Raw genomic sequence first — 16374 nt, 5'->3', positions numbered from 1 at the left:
AGGCTTCCCATGGAGCAGGGAGCCCAATGTGGGGCTTGATCTCAAGACCCTGGGATCATGACCTCAGCCGAAGGCAGACGCTTAATGACTGAGCCACCCAGGTGCCCTCTGTCTGAACACTTTATCAAAAGTAAATGAACACATACAAGAAATATTTGTAAAGATAATGTTTAATTTTTGTAAATTTATTGTATTCATTACTTCTCTAAATTTAGAAAAGAGAATTGCTATAAAACTTTTTTTCACAAGACAGGAAAATATTAAACTCGAAATATAATATTAATTTTGATTGTAGATATATTTGTTTCTAAACAAGAGCCTGAATCAATCCATGTTTTATTTTTTTGAATACCTTGCACTTATTTCTTATGAAGAACAAGTTAGTATTTACAGCCCTTTCTCCTTTCAATATGTTATGAAGACAATTTTGTGTGTTTATCCATATGCATTTGTTACGAGTGTCCATATTCTTTTAAAGTATTGAGTATGTGTTTTCAATAGCGTATAATATGATTGTGTCTATTCTCATTTTAAACTAACATACCTTGGAGGAAATAAAATGTGAAATATCTCCATATCACTGATGAAAATTAAATTAACTTTAGACTTGACAGCTCACTTTTGATTTTTTTTTTTTTTTTTTTTGAGTCAGTTCTGTCATTTACCAGCTATGTGCATTGGACAAATCACTCATTCTCCTGACCCTGAGTTTTCTCATCTGATGAAGCTTAACCTAGACCTTTCATAAAAGCTAGTTGCAGGTACACTGTAGGTGTGAATATGAAAGACAGAACCTTGGGACACCTGGGTGGCTCAGATGGTTGAGCATCTGCCTTCGGCTCGGGTCATGATCCCAGGGTCCTGGGATTGAGCCCCACATCGGGCTCTGTGCTCAGCAGGGAGCCTGCTTCTCCCTCTCCCTCTGCCTGCCTGTCTGCCTACTTGTGATCTCTCTCTCTCTGTCAAATAAATAAATAAAATCTTTAAAAAAAAAAAAAGACAGAACCTTAAAACTCTTAGAATATAAAATAGAATGCCTTTATGCCCCAGAGTAGGAAAATATATATATTTTTTAAACCAAAGATCAAAGCAGTCCCATAAAGGCAAAAATGAACAAATTGGATTATGGGTTAAGATTAAGGATTTATGTTTATCAAAAGATACCCTTAAGAATGTTGGAGGGCAAGTTACAGGGTAAGAGAAGATATTTGATACATGCACACATATACATATAGATATTTACAAATATATATACACACATCCAAGAATAACCAGACTATATAAAGAATCCCTATACATTAGTAAGAAAAAGACCAACAGGGTGCCTGGGTGGCTTAGTCGGTTAAGCGTCTGCCTTTGGCTCAGGTCATGATCCCAGGGTCCTGGGGCTGAGTCCTGTGTCGGGCTCCCTACTCCTCAGGGAGTCCGCTTCTCCCTTTGCCCCTCCTCACACTTGTTCTCTCAATCACTCTCTCTCTCAAATAAATAAATAAAATCTTAAAAAAAAAAGAAAAAGACCAACAGTGCAATAGTAGAATGGGTAAGAGACTTGAATAAACACTTTATAAAAGGGGGTATTCAATCGGGCTCCCTGCTCGGCAGGGAGTCTGCTTCTCCCTCTGACCCTCCCCCCTCTCATGCTCTCTGTCTCTCATTCTCTCTCTCTCAAATAAATAAATAAAATCTTTAAAAAAAAAAGGGGGGGTATTCATAGAGTCAGTGAATATGTGACAAAGTTTCTTTAGAAATTAAGAAAATGCAAATAAAATCTACACTTGACTACCATTATACAACCTATAAGAAAGACTAAAATTTAAATGATCGACAATACAAAGTGACGATGAAGATGGGGAGCAACAGGAACTCTGCATACATTGCTGGTGGGACTGTGAAATGGTACAACCACTTTGACAAACATTTAGTAATAACTGTTAAATTTGATCTATACATATCTGATGTCCCAATAATTTCACTGTTAGGAGTGTCTGTAGATATGTGTTTATTTTAGAGAACTGTGTGCTTGGATGCAGCAGAAAATGCACACAATGACATTAATAGTAGTGTTATTTGCAAAAGCCAAAAATCAGAAAAAAAAACAAGTGAGCACTAAATGGTCTCCCATTTATGAATAAATATTTGTATGGAGTACTGAGTAGGAATGAACATCAGTGAACTTCAGCTATATAAACCATCATATTTGAATCTCAAAAAAATATTGAGTGAAACACAAAAGATAAGCCTCAAAGAAGATATGTATATATGGGTAATTATATTTCCATACATTTCAAAAACTGGTGCTAGGGATGCATATCCAGGCATAAAACCATAAACCCCAGCAAGGAAATGCATACCATAAATGCTGTGATAGTGGTTACCTTTTGGGCAAGAGAGAGATGTGTTTAGAGGGCACTTGGAGGTACTCTGATGTTTGCTTTATAATAATTCACAGTTACATATTTGTAATTATGCATTTATTAATGTGTGCTATCTATATTTTGCAATTAATTTTTTAAAGTTTATCTTAAAAAAATTAAAAGTTTCTAAAGGTGAATAAATTCCAGCTATAAATCATGACTTAATTAATAACTTTGTCCCTTCTAATTTTTAATCATATGCATATGTTTTTGGCCTTATTGTTTACTGATCATTTCACTGTTAGTAATTAAGTGTTTAAATACTGTTGGAAAAGAGTAGTGTGCTGAACAACCTCATACAGGAACATAAACATTGATAATGCATATCTCTTTTCAACTTCATGTTCAGTGATACCATGTTGGTAAGCTCAAATTAGCTGTGGTGGGTATAGTTACATCATGGAAATAGGCAAGAGCTACAAATCAAGGTTTTCTCCACTTTCCCAGAAAACTGATTTTTAAACATTTACTAGCACACTACTCCTCTATTTGCCATATTGTGTGAGAGGTATTTAAAGAAAATCATACTGACTAAACAAATATTTGCTTATTTTTTTATCATATTACTATAAGCATTATTTGAACTTCTAGTTATTTTGCTTCTATGTGTCTCAATTTTACTTTTAAAATTGAGAAGTGAGTATTATCAACTAAAAATATGTTAAGAAAAGTACAGTATTTGGTATAAAAGTACAGTATTTGGTATAAAAGTACTGTTTGATATAATGCTCAATAAATTTTGTTTAAAAATCATATCAATAAGGTGAATATTTAGAAGAATACAAGCATTTCCCTTAATCTGAATCTTCACAGTTCTTTTACACATTTGTTAAAGAAATGCTGAGAAATTCTTCACTTGTATTCTGTTGGAATATCAAAGCTAAATGACTACCTGGAATATTTTCTGGATATTTTATTTTATTATTGTATTTTTAGGTGATTCCTCCTCGGGAATGGAAGCCAAGACAGTGCTATGATGACATTGATAATTTGCTTATTCCAGCACCGATTCAGCAGATGGTCACAGGGCAGTCAGGACTGTTCACTCAATACAACATCCAGAAAAAAGCCATGACAGTGAAGGAGTTCAGGCAGCTGGCTAACAGTGGCAAGTGAGTGCATGCAGTTTGCTATTTTTACTGTTTTTGAAGATATACATGAACATGGTAAGAAATCAAGTAGACAGAGGAGCTTTGTGATGAGAGGTAGGAGTCTCCTGCACATCTTCTTTCAGTTTTCATTTAACTGTTTCTGTTTTCTGTTCTTCAGGTGGTTGCTTACATTTAGTTTACTGCTAAGGAAATTATTTCTCATTTTATCATCTTGTTCATATCTATAAATGTTTTTTTCTTTTAGTTGCCATGAGTGTTTTTGATTTTACACATGATTCATATTTGTTAGGCAAATTTTCTTTGTGTGACAGTGTTTAAGTCTTTTTTTTTTTTTTTTTAGCTCTGAGGTAGACTTTTATTTTTTTCTTGGCTGATAGGACTCTTCACACCCATGCTCCTCCCAGCACCTTTTATCCTGCCCACGCAGTGGCAGCGTAGTCCAAAAGGTGCCATGGCCGTAGCGGTTGGGGAGTCACTTCACATTTCAGGCTAGAGGAGTGAAGGGCTTGGGGATACTCCCTACCAACAAACCTTTACCAGCAAGAGACCAAGACATCGCAACCCCCAAGCCTGCATCCTGGCAGGAGGTGGTAATGGCTCTTTCCAGCTCTCCACACCTGAGAGGAACAGGACCAGACAGGGTAAACCACAGACCCCCAGCTCCAGTGATGGTAGCTCCCAACCTTGGCGCCTGCCCAAGGCACAGCCCCAGCTCCCATCACAGGGCAGGAGAGGTGTCTCCTCCTCTGTGGTGCTCGATGTCAGATGGAGCCCTCCACACTGGTCAGGGCAGAGGCAAAGTGGGGAGCAGAAGCAGTGGCAGAAAAGGAGCAGGCACTGAGACTGATGGGTTGTTGGCCAGCAGCATGGGGCCAAAGGCTCTCCTGAAGTCAGGGCAGGCTGTCTGTCCTTGCAGCTCTGGGGCTGGCCACTATGTGGGTGTAGTTGGCTGTAACACAGGTACTTGGGCACTTTTCTTTCTGGATGGTAGCTGATAACTTGTCTTTGGCTGCTCTCCACTCCTTGGCATCAAAATACCAGATAGTGATGGCATGCCTGGTGGTATAGGCTGGTTCCACCTCTTGGGGGTTCTGCTGATTAGACCAGAAAATGAGCAGCCCATCAAAGAGTGGCTCGATGTTGGTTACCAGAGGCCAGCCCTCAGGGGAGATCTGCAGCAGGCCGCCATGCTCCTTGATGTCCCAGTTCTGATTCAGGTAATAGATAGAGGTGATGCAGTGCCCATTGCTGTGGAGATTGTCCATATGCCTTATGTGCCCCAGCTTGTTGCCTGAGTAAGACACCACCATGGCCTTGGTGCACCCACTGTTGACATAGCCACCCAGCACCCAGTGCAGTGGCAGATTACAGCATCCACATGGACCATGAGGAGCCCAGTGCTTCAGCAGCTGGCCTCATGGCCTTCTACTGAGGCTGTGTGGCCCTCTAGATGCTGCGTGGTGGGATAGCCTGCTGGCTCACTAGCTGTCTGTCACGCCTGTGCCCACTCTGCTTCAGGGCCTCTACCCTGGCCAGCACGTGGCCACCCAGTGCCGTCCTCAGGAAGCTGTCCCTGACACGGATGCCATAGTATTGCATGCAGAGCACAGTACGGTCTGGGGCCAGGCACTTGGGTGCAGCAGGTGGCACCTCCTCCTTCAGCCACACCCTAGCCTCACCATTGCCACTGCTGCAGCCCATGCTGCCCTCCCCTTTGGCCTCTGCCTCCTCGTTCTCCTGCCTGTCCCAAGGGCCGCTTGCTTGGGTGCAGAGGCATCCCCACCATCCTCTGTTCATTTCCATTTGGGAACCTCAGGCCTGGCACCCTGGGACATCAGCTCCTAGCACACCTTGGTGATTAGTGCTGCAACATCTTCACTCTGCAGCAGATGCAGCTCAGCACCATCCTGCCCACTGAAGCCCTACCACAGGGCGCTGGCTGTGGTGGAGGTGGCTGTGGCCCTGGGGGTCCCACTCCCTGCGGAGGCCTCACCAGGTGTTCCTGGTCTGTCGTGGGAGGGTAGCAGGGGACAGTGCAGGTAACTCTCTATCCCGATCCTGGCCCAGCCAGGATCCAAGGGCTGTGACACGGGATCTGGCAACTAAGGGAGCCTGACTTAGGGGCTGTGGCTGGCACAGGCTGTCCATGGCAGTAGTGTCTTCATCCCCTGGGTATGGAGGGTACGGCCCAGGCCCATGATGCCACCCTCCTCTGCCTCCTCCATTTGATGCAGCTGGGGCTGGGCAGCTGTGCCTTGCATGGGGCAGGGTGAGGCAGGGCAGGCAGCAGAGGCTCTTCTCGCACCTTGGGTGTGTTCACTGGTCCCCAAGTCCCCTGCTGCCCCTAGGGGCTTAGGAAAGGACCTGTCAGGGTGGTGAGCTTTTTCCTTTGCCCTCCACACCATCAGTTGTGCCAGCCACCAGTGCTGCAAAGCACACCATACCCCTGACGATGTTTAGGTCTCAAATGATACATTATATATTTAGAAGATGAGTAATTTGAACAGGAAACCCTGAACGACTTGAAGGGCCACCATTATTGTATTAGCATTATTGTAATTATACCTATTGCTGTGTAACAAATTACCCCAAACCTTATAGCTTAAATCAACAAGCATTTCATATCTCAGTTTCTGTAGGTTAGGAATTTGGGAGTGGCTTAGCTGGGTGGCTGTGGCTTAGGGCCTCTCATCTTGCAGTCAGGATGTCAGGTGGGGCCGTTATCATCTGAAGGCTTGACTGTGACTGGAAGATCCTTTTCTAAGATTGTTCCTCTTACATGGCTGTTGGCTAGAGTCCTGAGTTCCTTGCCACATGGACTGCTTCTCATATTGTGGCAGCTGGCTTTTTCCAGAGCAAGTGATCCAAGAGAGTAACCAAGATGGAAGCCATGGTATCTCTTCATGATCTGTTTCTTGACTTCTGCCATATTCCATTTGTTACAAGCCAGTTGCAAAGTGCAGCCCATAGTCAGGGGGATGAGAATTAAGCTCTACTTCTTGAAGGGAGAGTATTAAAGAATTTGTGTATATATTTAGAAACTATCACAGTTATTATAAATTACCTTTCTTTTTAAAGATTTATTTACTTATTTTAGAGAGAGAGCGAGTGCAAGTGCATGAGTCGGGGCAGGGGCAGAGGGAGAGGGAGAGAGAGGGGGAGAGAAGCAGACTCCCCACTGAACGCAGAGCCCGACATGGGGCTTGATTCCAGGACCCCAAGTTCATGACCTGGGCCAAAACCAAGAGTCAGATGCTTAACTGACTGAGCCACCCAGGCACCCTTTTAAATTACCTTTTTAAAAAAAGTTTCTGATATGGTAGTTAAGGCCCAAGACCAAAACATTAATTTGAAAAAAAATTAAAACCCCAAATCAACCAACCAATCAGCTGATCAAAAAACTTCACCATCTAAATTCTCTGGGTAGGTGCATGTGAAATTGAGCTCTTTGGATGAATTTAGTTGATATCTTTTTAAAATTTTAAATTTATATTTGACATAGTCAGTACTTGATGGTGCTTAAAGAATCTTAATTCTGTATGTAAAGTTCCAGCTATGGAGCACTGTGTCTATTCCAAAGGAATTGAAAGTTTTATATTTCTTCTTCTTTTTTTTTTTTTTTGACTTTTACAAACTGTTTATTTTCTGGCAAACTTATTTCCATTTTGTTTGCCTTTGTGGAAGAGCAGGTTAAGACCACTCAGTGGTTGTTCTACCCATTCAGTGGCCTGAGCAGTGGGAGATGCAGACCAGTCTTCAGTGGTCGGCTGGGCGCTCCAGTCTTCAGTAGAGGACTGCGGAATAGGCACAAAGGGCCCCTGCTTGCCTTCAGACCAGTCTGCGACTTCAGGTTGAGTAGCAGTGAACTCAGGAGCTGGAGCCATCCATTCATTCTGAAATTCCTCCTGGGTCACAGCCTTTTCAGCAGCGGCCTGCTCTTCCTTTTCAATCTCTTCAGGATCTCTGTAGAAGTAGAGATCAGCATGACCTCCCATGGGTGTTCACAGGAAATGGTGCCACACATGTGCAGAACTTCCCTGGCCAGCACCCACCATATCAGACCCACTGAGTGAGCTCCCTTGTTGTAAGAGATGGCAATGTCCATATAGTGCAGAGAGTCTGTGTTACACAGAGCAATGGTAGGCAGGTTAACATAAGACGCCTCTGTAAGAAGCTGGTGATCAGCCCTGGGATCAGTAACCGCCAGAAGTCTCGGCTCCCAGAAGGCTGCCTGGCTCTGGTTAGTGAAGATTCCAGGAGTGAAGCGGCCGGCAGTAGGAGTAACTCCAGGAGCAGTAGCAAATTTCAGCACAGCTCGCTGGCCACTATTCCTGGACGATGTGACAGTGACATCAGCTTGGTTTTCAATGGCAACAATGGCACAAGCTGCCAGCAGAAGCTTCTCCCACTTTCTCTTCAGATTTATGATGTAGATACCATCACTTTTCTTTTTGTAGATGTACTGTTCCATTTGGAAGTCAAGGTTAGTGCCACCTAAGTGGGTTCCTGCTGCAAGGAATCTGAGGACATCCTCCTCCTTCATTTGCAGGACATCGAGGGCTCCGGACATTAGTTTCCTTTTAAGTTATGAAAGGAACGCAAAACAACGCCGTATGGACCCTTCCCTGGGTAGTGCAGAAAAGGCTCTTTTTTTTTTTTTTTTTTTTTTTTATTATTAACATATAATGTATTATTTGTTTCAGGGGTACAGGTCTGTGATTCATCAGTCTTACACAATACACAGTGCTCCCCACAACACATACCCTCCCCAGTGTCCATCACCGAGCCACCCCATCCCTTCCACCCCCCTCCACTCCAGCAACCCTCAGTTTGTTTCCTGAGAGTCTCTTATGATTTGTCTCCCTCTCTGCTTTTGTCTTGTTTCATTTTTCCCTACCTTTCCCTATGATCCTGTGCCTTGTTTCTCAAATTCCACATATCTATCAGTGAGATCATATGATAATTGTCTTTCTCCGATTGACTTATTTTGCTTATCCTCTAGTTCCAGCCACATCATTGTAAATGGCAGGATTTCATGATGGCTGTGTAATATTCCACTGTATATATATACCACATCTTCCTTATCCATTTAACTGTTGATGGACATCTAGGCTCTTTCCATAGTTTGGCTATTGTGGACACTGCTGCTATAGACATTGGAGTGCACGTGCCCCTTCGGATCACTGCATTTTTATCTTTGGGATAAATACTCAGTAGTGCAATTGCTGGGTCATAGGGTAGCTCTATTTTCAACTTTTTGAGGAACCTCCATACAGTTTTCCAGAGTGGCTGCACCAGCTTGCATTCCCACCAACAGTGTAGGAGGGTTCCCCTTTCTCCACATCCTCGCCAACATCTGTCGTTTCCTGACTTATTAATTTTAGCCATTCTGACTGGTGTGAGGTGGTAACCCATTGTGGTTTGATTTGTATTTCCCTGATGCCAAGCGATGTTGAGCACTTTTTCATGTGTGTGTTGGCCATTTGGATGTCTTCTTTGGAAAAATGTCTGTTCATGTCTTCTGCCCATTTCTTGATTGGATTATTTGTTCCTTGGGTGCTAAGTTTGATAAGTTCTTTATAGATTTTGGATACTAGCCCTTTATCTGATATGTCATTTGCAAATATCTTCTCCCATTCTCTCCAGTCGTCTTTTGGTTTTGTTGACTGTTTCTTTTGCTGTGCAAAAGCTTTTTATCTTGATGAAGTCCCAATAGTTCACTTTTGCCCTTGCTTCCCTCGCCTTTGGCGATGTGTCTAGGAAGAATTTGCTGTGGCTGAGGTCGAAGAGGTTACCGCCTGTGTTCTCCTCTAGGATTTTGATGGATTCCCGTCTCACACTGAGGTCTTTCATCCATTTTGAGTCTATTTTTTTGTATGGTGTAAGGAAATGGTCCAGTTTCATTCTGCTGCATGTGGCTGTTCAGTTTTCCCAACACCATTTGTTGAAGAGACTGTCCTTTTTCCATTGGATATTGTTTCCTGCTTTGTCAAAGATTAGTTGACCATAGAGTTGAAGGTCCATTTCTGAGTTCTCTATTCTGTTCCATTGATCTGTGTGTCTGTTTTGTGCCAGTACCATACTGTCTTGATGATGACAGCTTTGTAAAAAAAAAAAAAAAAAAAAAACTTTGTGAAGTCTGGAATTGTGATGCCACCAGCTTTGCTTTTCTTTTTCAACATTCTTCTGGCTCTTCGGGGTCTTTTCTGGTTCCATATAAATTTTAGGATTATTTGTTCCATTTCTGTGAAAAAAGTTGATGGTATTTTGGTAGGGATTGCATTAAATGTGTAGATTGCTCTAGGTATCATAGACATCTTCACAATATTTGTTCTTTCAATCCATGAGCATGGAATGTTTTTCCATTTCTTTGTGTCTTCCTCAGTTTCTTTCAGGAGTATTCTATAGTTTTCTGAGTACAGATTCTTTGCCTCTTTGGTTAGATTTATTCCTAGGTTCTTATGGTTTTGGGTGCAATTGTAAATGGGATCGACTCCTTAATTTCTCTTTCTTCTGTCTTGTTGGTGGTGTATAGAAATACCACTGATTTCTGTGCATTGATTTTATATCCTGCCACTTGACTGAATTCCTGTATGAGTTCTAGCAGTTTTGGGGTGGAGTCTTTTGGGTTTTCCACATAAAGTATCATATCATCTGCAAAGAGTGAAGATTGCACTTCTTCTTTGCTGATTCGGATGCCTTTTATTTCTTTCTGTTGTCTGATTGCTGTGGCTAGGGCTTCTAATACTATGTTGAACAGCAGTGGTGATAGTGGACATCCCTGCCATGTTCCTGACCTTAGGGGGAAAGCTCTCAGTTTCTCCCCATTGAGAATGATACTCACTGTGGGTTTTTCATAGATGGCTTTTATGATATTGAGGTATGTACCCTCTGTCCCTACACTGTGAAGAGTTTTAGTCAAGAAAGGATGCTGTACTTTGTCAAATGCTTTTTCTGCATCTATTGAGAGGATCATATGGTTCTTGTCCTTTCTTTTATTAATGTATTGTATCATGTTGATTGATTTGTGGGTGTTGAAACAACCTTGCAGCCCAGGAATAAATCCCACTTGGTCATGAATAATCCTTTTAATGTACTGTTAGATCCTATTGGCTAGTGTTTCGGTGGGAATTTTTACATTCATGTTCATCAGGGATATTGGTCTGTAGTTCTCCTTTTTGATGGGGTCTTTGTCTGGTTTTGGGATCAAAGTAATGCTGTCCTCATAGAATGAGTTTGGAAGTTTTCCTTCCATTTCTCTTTTTTGGAACAGTTTCAGAAGAATAGGTATTAATTCTTCTTGAAATGTTTGGTAGAATTCTCCTGGGAAGCCATCTGGCCCTGGGCTCTTGTTTGTTGGGATATTTTTGATTACTGCTTCAATTTCCTTGCTGGTTATGGGCCTGTTCATGCTTTCTATTTCTTCCTAGTTCAGTTTTGGTAGTTTATAAGACTCTAGGAGTACATCCATTTCTTCCAGATTGTCTAATTTGCTGGCATATAGTTGCTTATAATATGTTCTTATAATTGTTTGTATTTCTTTGGTGTTGGTTGTGATCGCTCCTCTTTCATTCATGATTTTATTTATTTGGGTCCTTTCTCTTTTCTTTTTGGTAAGTCTGGCTTATCAATCTTATTAATTCTTTCAAAGAACCAGCTCCTAGTTCCGTTGATCTGTTCTACTGTTCTTTTGGATTCTATTTCATTGATTTCTGCTCTTATCTTTATTATTTCTCTTCTTCTGGGTGTAGGCTTTATTTGTTGTTCTTTGTCCATCTCCTTTAGGTGTAGGGTTAGGTTGTGTATTTGAGATCTTTCTTGTTTCTTGAGAAAGGCTTGTATTGCTATATACTTCCCTCTTAGGACTGCCTTTGCTGCATCCCAAAGATTTTGAACAGTTGTTGCATCCCAAAGTTTTAAAGAAAGAAAAAGTTATATATATACAAAAAGAAGGTTAAATACAAGGAAGAGGTGGCATACAACTGTAAAAATGGAAATTAAAAAAAGATTTTGAAAAAGGAATTGATAAGAAGTTGTTTGAAAAAAGAAAGAAGAAGAAAAAAGAGAGAATGTGATTAGGCGGGTGAATAGAATAGAGCCATACACTAGATTTAGGGCATATTTTGGTTCTTTAGAAGAAACTGCATCCCATAATTTTAAAGAAAGAAAAACTTTTATATATATGTATACATACACACACACACACATGCACAAAAATAAGGTTAAATACAATGAAGGGATAGAATATGACTATAATAATGAAAATTAAAAAGGATTTTAAAAACAGATTTGATATGAAGTTGGTTGAAAGAAGAAAGGAGAAAAATTAAAAAAAAAATAAAGAAAATTAAAAAAATTGCAGTTGAAAGACTAAAGAATCATGGGGAAAAAGCCATGAATTCTATGTGCTGTATTTTCCTAGCACTGGAGTTTTGCAGTTCTCATTGATCCATAAACTTGGTCTTGGCTGGATATTCTTGCTGATCTTCTGGGGGAGGGGCCTGTTGCATTGATTCTCGAATGTCTTTGCCCCAGGTGGAATTGCACTGTCCTTGCCAGGGGCCAGGCTAAGGAATCTGCTTTGGTTTGCTCTCTGTAGCTTTTGTTCCCTGAAGCTTTCTGCACAGCTTTAGAGTATGCGAATGAAAATGGCAGCCTCCCAGTCCCTGGCCCTAGAGGGGCAGAGAGCTTGGGGCCCTACTTCTCAGTGAGTGCTCAGAGAAAAGCAGTCAATCATTCCTGTCTCCATGGTCTCTGTCTGCACTCTGTGCTCACCCAGCCTGTGTCTGAGCATTTATATTTTTGGCACAGGGCCCCATTTGGAGTCTCCAAACCCAGCAGATTCCTGTAGCATGCTCCTGTGCCACTCCTCCCAGGGGAAGAAGGGGAGTCTCCCTGGTTTTGCTGCTTGTCGGGACCCAGGGACCCAACTATGCCGAAGATCACAGTTTATGACAACCCCGAGCTGAGAGCCCACTCCTTGGCTCTCTCTTTGCAGCCGGCTTCCCTGCTCCGATACCTGGGAGCTCTGTCGCACTCAGGCACCCCCAGTTTTCCTGTGACCCTGAGGGTCCTGAGACCACTGTCCCAGGAAGGGTTCCACCCCCTGGTTAGCCACCAGAGTGACGTCCATCACTGGAGTGGACTTCTACAAGTTCCAGTTTTGTGCTCCACTGCTCTATCACTTGCCAGTAGCTGGCTGAGGGAGGCTCCCTCCCCGCTGCTGTCTATCTTCCCATTTATCGCCTCAGATTTTCTTCTCTGCACGTCCTACCTTGCAGAAAGTGGTCGCTTTTCTGTTCATAGAATTGCTGCTATTCTTTTCTTTGATCTCTAGTTGAGTTCATAGGTGTTCAGAATGGTTTGATAGCTATCTAGCTGAATTCCTCAGACAGACGAAATTTAGGTCTCCTACTCCTCTGCCATCTTGGACTCACCCCAAAAGTTTTATATTTCATGTGAGTCCCTTGTTTTGAATTTTTTTTTTAAAGATTTTATTTATTTATTTGAGAGAGAGAGAATGAGAGACAGAGAGCACGAGAGGGAAGAGGGTCAGAGGGAGAAGCAGACCCCCTGCTGAGCAGGGAGCCTGATGCGGGACTTGATCCCTGGACTCCAGGATCATGACCTGAGCCGAAGGCAGTCGCTTAACCAACTGAGCCACCCAGGTGCCCGTTTTGAATTTTTTTTTTTTTTTTAAAGATTTTATTTATTCATTTGAGACACAGAGATACGGAGAGAGAGAGAGCATGAGCAGGGGGGAGACAGAGGGAGAGGGAGAAGCAGGTTCCCTGCCGAGCAGAAAGCCCGATGCGGGGCTCGATCCCAGGACCCTGGAATCATGACCTGAGCCGAAGGCAGACGCCTAACCATCTGAGCCACCCAGGCGCCCCTATGCCCATTTTGAATTTTTGATAGGCACTAGTAAAGCCTCATTGTTTTAGATCTCATTTATTGAGAATGTGAAACTTTTATCATAGACTGGACTGGTTTGCATTCAAACACTTTAAGAACTCTTTTAGCCACTTATTAGTGTAATGCTATTGAAACAAGATTGTGGAAGCACATTTACCCAACTTTTTTTTTTCTTTATAAATTTTTGTACTTTTTTTTAAGATTTTATTTTTCGACAGCATACATACATATACATACATATGATGGAATATTACTCAGCCATCAAAAAAGTCTTGTCATTCACAATGATGTGGATGGAGCTAGAGTGTATTATGCTAAGTGAAATAAGTTGGTCAGAGAAAGACAAATACCATATGATTTCACTCTTATATGGAATTTAGGAAACAAAACTGATGAACGTATGGGAAGGGAAAAAAAAAAAAAAGAGGGAAGCAAACCATAAGAGACTCTTTATGATAGAGAACAAACTGAGGGTTGATGGAGGGAGGTGGGTGGGGGATGGGCTAGATGGGTGATGGGTATTAAGGAGGGCATTTGTTATGATGAACTCTGGGTGCTGTATGTAAGTGATGAATCACTGAATTCTACTTCTGAACCCAATATTACTCTATATGTAGACTAACTAGAATTTAAATAGGAATTTGGAGAGAAAAAAATAAAATGAAGATTCCTAGGAAAAAAAATACCTTTGAAAATTCTTTTTATATTTCCTCTGCCAATTCCATGTGGGAAATTTATTTCAAATGTCCGTGAACTGGGTTTCTAAGCCTCAATCCAAGGCTCTTGCTTGTTCACTTACAGCTGTAGTCGGGTCGAGTAGTGTTCATAATAGTTATAGGATGGTCCTGAGATGGAGTTAATTTTCATGGGAAGCAGGAGGCATTCTCCTGTTTTTTTTGCTCATCTGTTTTCCTTCATTCAGTATATGCCCTTGCATAGGTGCACAGTGCATAATGTGCTTGGTGTAAACAGTAGACAGGATAACATGCTCATTTGGTTAATAACACAACTTAGTTCAAAGAAAATCTAGAGACCTCCAACATAGTTCTACTATAAAACTTTATTTTTTTAAAGATTTTATTTATTTATTTATTTATTTATTTATTTATTTATTTATTTATTTGAGAGTGAGCGAGGGAGAAACAGCATGAGAGGGGAGAGGGTCAGAGGGAGAAGCAGGCTTCCCACTGAGCCGGGAGCCCGATGTGGGACTCGATCACAGGACCCTGGGATCATGACCTGAGCCGAAGGCAGTCGCTTAACCAACTGAGCCACCCAGGCGCCCCTATAAAACTTTAAATACTCTCTTGTATCACTTACATTACTGATCTATACTTTATTCTAGGCATGGAGCTATGTGCTTTACATAATTATGTAATGGAGTCCTCACAGTAATTCAACTGTTATTATCCCTGTTTTATAGAGGAATAACTGAGGTCCAGAGAAATTCAGTCTCTTGCCCAGGATTACATAGCTCATACATGGCAAAGCCTGGATTCAAAACTCTAGGCAGGCTGGTCCTGGAGACTCATCTCTTAACAATTGTAATACAGTGAATAAAAGGTTCTGGGAAAAAGGAATGGTTGGATTGCTTTTGAGAAAATTGATACTGGATTTGTGGGACAGCTGGGATTTTTTTTTTTTTAAGATTTTATTTATTTGACAGAGAGAGACACAGTGAGAAAGGGAACACAATCAGGGGGAGTGGGAGAAGGAGAAGCAGGCCTCCCGCTGAGCAGGGAGCCGGTTGCGGGGCTCGATCCCAGGACCCTGGGATCATGACCTGAGCAGAAGGCAGATGCTTAACGACTGAGCCACCCAGGCGCCCTGGGACAGCTGTGACTGACAATCTATTAGGGATGGAATCTGTAGCCAGCTTTCATTAGAATTGGGCACCAACTGAGTGAACTGGTCACTTTTTTTTTTTTTTTTCCAAGTTTAGAATCATTATTCATTCAGTCAACAAATACTATATTCACAGATCTTAGAATTTAACCTCAGTAGCCAATACTGAACCATATGTTTCTTTTTTAGAGTTATAGGTAGTTAAAATTGATCATGATTGAGTAGTATATAGTGATAGATTCTTTGGGTCTCTTATAGTGAAACACAAGTTAGGACTTTAGTATTTAAAAATACAACAAATTTCTCTGTAAGGCATAATAAACAGTATGTCTGTTACCTTTGTCACGAGTATGACCTCTGGTTAGCTTGCCTAGAATTCTTATTACTGTTGGAACCTACTAATTGAAGTGGTGGAATACAGTGGAGTTAATGATGCTTTCATGCCCATCCTTTTTATTTTTGGCTGTCCTGTTGAGATTCTTTTTTTGTTTGTTTTTTAACTCTTTTTATTTATTTATTTTTATTATTTTTTTATTATGTTATGTTAATCACCATACATTACATCATTAGTTTTTGATGTAGTGTTCCATGATTCATTGTTTGCGTGTAACACCCAGTGCTCCATGCAGTACTTGCCCTCTTTAATACCCATCACCAGGCTAACCCATACCCCACCCCCCTCCCCTCTAGAACCCTCAGTTTGTTTCTCAGAGTCCATAGTCTCTCATAGTTCGTCTCCCCCTCCAATTCCCCCCCCTTCATTCTTCCCTTCCTGCTATCTTCTTCTTCTTCTTAACGTATAAGGTATTATTTGTTTCAGAGGTACAGGTCAGTGATTCAACAGTCTTACACAATTCACAGCACTGTTGAGATTCTAATGTTTTGGGTAAATCAGCAAACTATTCTATATTTCAGATACAGTTGTTAATTTGTTTGGTTTTCTTGCTTAATGCTTGGGTAACTAGTTTGGGGTCCCAGTATAGTGGGTATTGATTTTGATTGTTCTACAGTTGTTAAATCTATAATAGAATGTCAGTAGGCTTTATGGGGATTGCTACTGCTGCTAAACACTCTTTTTACTGCTAAAA

The 16374-nt window shown here is 41.4% G+C and overlaps 1 protein-coding gene and 2 pseudogenes across 18 annotated transcripts in view; 1 reads left to right on the top strand and 2 right to left on the bottom strand.

Annotated features, from left to right (window-relative positions):
* The window catches only part of KDM4C (lysine demethylase 4C), a 457231-nt gene that overhangs the window by 43684 nt on the left and 397173 nt on the right, over nucleotides 1-16374 (top strand). For 16 of the 18 annotated variants that reach the window (XR_004676204.1, XR_004676205.1, XM_034987990.1 and 13 more), the window contains one exon: nucleotides 3351-3526. The exons of the other annotated variants lie outside the window; for them this stretch is intronic. Coding sequence is in view for 13 of the 16 variants with exons in the window: in XM_034987990.1 (XP_034843881.1) it covers nucleotides 3351-3526 (176 nt within the window). In the remaining 3 variants the exon portion in view is untranslated. The remainder of the gene's footprint in view (nucleotides 1-3350; nucleotides 3527-16374) is intronic. 18 annotated transcript variants of the gene reach the window in all.
* Nucleotides 4458-5674, bottom strand: LOC117999079 (annotated as a pseudogene).
* On the bottom strand, nucleotides 7217-8096 carry LOC117999080 (annotated as a pseudogene).

This window comes from Mirounga leonina, unplaced genomic scaffold (assembly GCF_011800145.1).
Source record: "Mirounga leonina isolate KUSES-001 unplaced genomic scaffold, KU_Mleo_1.0 Mir_447, whole genome shotgun sequence".
Lineage (NCBI taxonomy): Eukaryota > Metazoa > Chordata > Mammalia > Carnivora > Phocidae > Mirounga > Mirounga leonina.
This window is presented reverse-complemented; position numbering and strand designations above follow the sequence as displayed.